The 5,328-nt window shown below is 63.1% G+C and overlaps 1 protein-coding gene across 1 annotated transcript in view; it reads right to left on the reverse strand.

Annotated features, from left to right (window-relative positions):
• LOC116832354 (myosin-14-like) overlaps positions 1 to 5,328 on the reverse strand; it is a 49,245-nt gene that overhangs the window by 33,343 nt on the left and 10,574 nt on the right. The window contains exons 3-5 of the mRNA XM_075071261.1: positions 3,797 to 3,963; positions 1,560 to 1,662; positions 58 to 150 (exon numbers count right to left, since the gene is read on the reverse strand). Of these exons, the coding sequence (XP_074927362.1) occupies positions 58 to 150; positions 1,560 to 1,662; positions 3,797 to 3,963 (363 nt within the window). The remainder of the gene's footprint in view (positions 1 to 57; positions 151 to 1,559; positions 1,663 to 3,796; positions 3,964 to 5,328) is intronic.

A 5,328-nucleotide genomic window follows, 5' to 3' on the forward strand; every position in this document is an offset into this window, starting at 1 on the left:
GACCTGCCCCTTCCCCTCATTCCTCCCCCCCCAGCCCTGCCGCCCCCCCACACTCACGAATCGGGAGGAGTTGTCATTTTTCACCGTCTTGGCGTTGCCGAAGGCCTCCAGGATGGGGTTGGCCTGAAGCAGCTGCTGCTCCAGCTCGCCCTGCAGGGAGAGGGCTGGGGTCACACCGGGGGGGCACAAGGGGGGCAGGGAGCTCCTGGCTGCTCTGGGCCCCCCACTTCTCCCAGCAGGGGGCGCTGTGGGGCGCAGGGAGCTCCCGACTGCTCCGGCCCCCACCTCTCCCAGCAGGGGGCGCTGTGGGGTGCAGGGAGCTCCCAGCTGCTCTGGGCCACCACCTCTCCCAGCAGGGGGCGCTGTGGGGCGCAGGGAGCTCCCGGCTGCTCTGGGCCCCCACTTCTCCCAGCAGGGGGCGCTATTATACAGGTGACCCTCCCCCCACCCCTGGGGATTTGGGGGTTACCACAGGAACCGCGGGGCTGGGCACTACTCACGTAGGAGATGGGGCCGGAGCTCTGTGGAGGGGTCACACGCACACGAGATGGGGTGGGGAGGGGCCAAAAGACAAACAGAACCGGAGGGTTAGTCGGAGCGGCGACGAGGGGGGCGACCGAACAGGACAAAACGAGGCGACAGCGACACAAGCCAGGAATCGACTCCCCCGCCCCCGACTCTAACCACCAGCCCCCACCCCCCTCCCCGAGCGGGGGAGAGAACCCAGGAGTCCTGGCTCCTGGCACTGGGGCAGATGCAACAAAAAAGCCTTTGCCAAAGACAGCCCAAAAAAATATAACAAAGCCAGGCAAAGCAGCAAAAGGGAACTCAATGAACCGCGTGCCAAGGGGGCGAGGCTATGGGTCGCCATTCAAAAGGCAGGAATGGCTGCGGGTGGGCAGGCGGGTGGCACACGATGCGTCCACTTGCCGGGTGCCTGGCCAGGTTCGGCGACTCCAGCTGGGGGCAGCAAGACAGGGGAGAGGAGAAGTTACTGCTGGAGGACGCGGGTATCCCACTGCACCCACCAACGGCCCCCTTCGGCCACGCTGCCAACAGTCAGAACACAGCCACCTCCAGGGGGCTAGGGCTGGTTATATGGGGACCCCTCACCCGCGCTGGGAGGTAGCCCCTCTGGAGTGGGTCACAGGGCCTGGCTATATGGGGACGCCTCACCCAGCACTGAGATGCGGCCTCTCTGGGGTGGAACCCAGACGTACTGGTACCCACCCCCCTCCCTCTCAGCACTAGATAGCTCTATCCCTCACTACAGCCCCAGACCCACCTTCCTAATTGCTCCAGGGACTTTGGGGTAACACACAGGGCACAAACACAGCTTGGGGGGGCACATCAGGGTGGTGGGGAGCTGGTAGGGTCTAGACACAGGTGTTGGGGGGGTGGGTTTATATGGGCAGCTGGGGGGGAGGAAGGCACCCCGAACTGGCCAGGTGAGCTGGCACAGATGCTGAGGCCCAGTAGTACCCGCCTGCCCCCACATGGAGCACCCACCCCAGCACCCATGGGTGCCCAGTGCCAGGCTAGCGCATGTGGACTCTCACCGGGATGCTCTGCTCCTTGCGGGCCTTGTGGGAGGAGGCCACGTGGGCCAGGTACTGGATCACCTTCTTGGTGTTCTCCGTCTTCCCGGCGCCTGACTCGCCCCTGCAACAGCACTAGGGCTGCAGTGACGGGTACATGGGGCAGCACCACACACACAGCCCAGCAGGAGGCAGCACTGGGTGCACACGCACACGCGCACACACACACAGAGCCCAGCAGGGGGCAGCGCTGGCTGTACACACACCCCAGCAAGAGGCAGCGCTGGGTGCACACACATAAACACACAGCCCAGCAGGGGGCAGTGCTGGGTGCACACACACACACACACACACACACACACACACACAGCCCAGCAGGAGGCAGCACTGGGTGCACACGCACACGCGCACACACACACAGAGCCCAGCAGGGGGCAGCGCTGGCTGTACACACACCCCAGCAAGAGGCAGCGCTGGGTGCACACACATAAACACACAGCCCAGCAGGGGGCAGTGCTGGGTGCACACACACACACACACACACACACACACACACACAGCCCAGCAGGAGGCAGCACTGGGTGCACACGCACACGCGCACACACACACAGAGCCCAGCAGGGGGCAGCGCTGGCTGTACACACACCCCAGCAAGAGGCAGCGCTGGGTGCACACACATAAACACACAGCCCAGCAGGGGGCAGTGCTGGGTGCACACACACACACACACACACACACACACACACACAGCCCAGCAGGAGGCAGCACTGGGTGCACACGCACACGCGCACACACACACAGAGCCCAGCAGGGGGCAGCGCTGGCTGTACACACACCCCAGCAAGAGGCAGCGCTGGGTGCACACACATAAACACACAGCCCAGCAGGGGGCAGTGCTGGGTGCACACACACACACACACACACACACACACACACACAGCCCAGCAGGAGGCAGCACTGGGTGCACACGCACACGCGCACACACACACAGAGCCCAGCAGGGGGCAGCGCTGGCTGTACACACACCCCAGCAAGAGGCAGCGCTGGGTGCACACACATAAACACACAGCCCAGCAGGGGGCAGTGCTGGGTGCACACACACACACACACACACACACACACACANGCCCACACAACCCCCAGCACGGACACACACACGCCGAGCAGGTCCCAGCCCCCAGCAGGACACACACACACAGGGCAGGGCTGGACACACACACAGCAGAGCCCAACTCCCAGCAGGGGTCACACACACACACACAGGGGGCAGGGCTGGACACACACACACACTGTGAAACTAGGAATGGTCTTAATGTTTTCTCTGAATACTGTGTTGGTGCCTCAGTTTCCCCTATGCAGTTCTTAAGTATCTAGCAGAGCAAAGGGCCAGTGCACCTAAATGCCTGGCACTCTGTCTCCTGGCAACTGATGGCCTGGACCCCTCCCCTGCAAAGGTGCCAGCTGAAGGTTTGGAGACAAGGAGGTGAGGTGACCTCCTGGCCCGGGAAAGGAGCTGAGCAGAGGAGGGGCTGGAGAGGTTTTCAGTCGGGAGCTGCCTGGGGACAAGGACTGAAGTGCAGACGTGGGGGTCTGGCTCACTGCCCCCCAGAATGGACCCAGCCGAGGGGTCCAGCTAGCGGTACCTACAAGCTCTGTTTTAAACCGCGTTCCTGTCACCGAATAAACCTCTGTGTTACTGGCTGGCTGAGAGTCACATCTGACTGCGAAATGTGGATGCGGGGTCCTCTGGCTTCCCCAGGACCCAGCCGGGGTGACTCGCTGTGCGAAGCGCAAGGAGGGCAGAGGATGCTGAATGCTCCGTGGAAAAGCCGTGTGAGCTTCTGGCCCTGAAGACAGTCTGCTCCGAGGGAGAGGAGGCTCCTCAAAGTCCTGACTGGCTTGGTGGGGAGCCGTTCCAGAGCATCGCCCGGGGACTCCGTCACACACACACACACACACACACAGAGCAGGGCCCAGCCCCCAGCAGGGGCCACACACACACACACACATCCAGCAGGGGCCACACATACACACACACATCCAGCAAGGGCAACACACACACACACAGCAGGGTCCAGCCCCCAGCAGGGGCCACACACACACACACACTCCCAGCAGGGGTCACACACACACACACACCGAGCAGGGGCCACACACACACACAGAGTAGGGCCCAGCCCCCAGCAGGGTGACACACAAACACACAGGGGGCAGGGCTGGACACACACACAGTAAGGTCCAGCAGGGGTCACACACACACACACACACCCTGCAACATGCTGCGGTAGGCAGCCTCCGAGATGGCGTAGATGTGGGGCGGCATCTCATGGCGCTTCTTGCCCCGATACATCTCGACAATCTGCTCCGTGTAGATGGGCAGGTTCTTATAGGGGTTGATGACCACACAGAACAGCCCTGAGTACGTCTGGGGAGGGCAGAGAGAGAGGCAGGGAATCAGTGGGGGAAGGGCAGGGAGCCCGGACTCCTGGGTTCTCCCCACAGCACCACTACAACAGGGAAACTGATTCCTAGTAGTTAATTCCCAAGCAGGGCCCGGCGTTCGGGGGCCAACCCAGAGGAAAGGGGTCGTGCCAGAGCGAGGGTCAAGGGTGCCCCCATTCGGTACAGCTGGCCTGAGCCCCCTGGGGGGTGTTGGGGGGCAGGACCCTATGCAAGGCCAGGAGGAAGGAGACACAGCTGGACTTTCTTTTGACCACAACCAGCGCCCACCTGATCGCTAACGAGTGCATGAAAAGGGGGGAAGGGGAGATCAGGGGATCTGATGGGGCTTTGTATCCCCACTTCCCTCACAGAGCTGGGGAGAGAACCCAGGAGTCCTGGCTCCCAGCCTCCCCTCCTCTAACCACTAGCCCCTACTCCCCTCCCAGAGCTGTAGAGAGAATCCAGGAGTCCTGGCTCCCAGCACCCCCTGCTCTAACCACTAGAATCCACTTCCCTCCCAGAGCCGTACAGAGAACCCAGGCATCCTGGCTCCCAGCCCTAACATCTCACGGCTCCCCATGGCAGCTGGGCTCAGGGTCTGTAATTACAGGCGGGGCCACCCACCAATTAAATCCCAGCTAATTACAGAGCCGAGGGGCATTGGCCGGGCATGTCCCTGCCCCAGGCTGGGCGAAGTGCCCAGGCCAGCGCAGCAGGGTGGGGGCAGATCCAGGCCCACCCGGGGGCACCATGGGAGACCTCTGGCAACTCAAGAACTGACATAGTCTAAGCTCAGCGCTGGGAGCCAGGATGCCAAGGTTCTCTCCTGGCTCTGGGAGGGGAGTGGGGTCTAGTGGATAGAGCAGGGGGGGCTGGGAGCCAGGATGCCTGGGTTCCCTCCTGGCTCTGGGAGGGGAATGGGGTCTAGTGATTAGAGCAGGGGAGGCTGGGAGCCAGGACGCCTGGGTTCTCTCCCTGGCTCTGGGAGGGAAGTGGGATCTAGTGGGTTTGCGGTGGTGGCTGGAAGCCAGGACTCCTGGGTTCCACAGGGGATGGAGTGTTTTTCTCCCTGCAGTATTGGGGTTGGGGCCGTGACCAGCTTCGGACCCATCCGTGGGGCCCAGCAGTGGCTGACCAGCCCCAAATCCCCATAGATGGAAGAGGGGGGCTGGACCCAGGTCAGGGGGGCATCGCTCCCAGGGGGAAGGGGGCCAAGCTGCCACCCCGTGACCCGATCTCATGCTAAGCAGGGACAGGCATGTCCTGAGCAGGGAAGGGTGAGGGGCTGGGGTGAGGCCTGGAGGGGGGCTCAGTGGGGGACAGGGTGGGGGCACCTCCCTGGGGGCGC

This window comes from Chelonoidis abingdonii, chromosome 11 (assembly GCF_003597395.2).
Source record: "Chelonoidis abingdonii isolate Lonesome George chromosome 11, CheloAbing_2.0, whole genome shotgun sequence".
NCBI lineage: Eukaryota > Metazoa > Chordata > Testudines > Testudinidae > Chelonoidis > Chelonoidis abingdonii.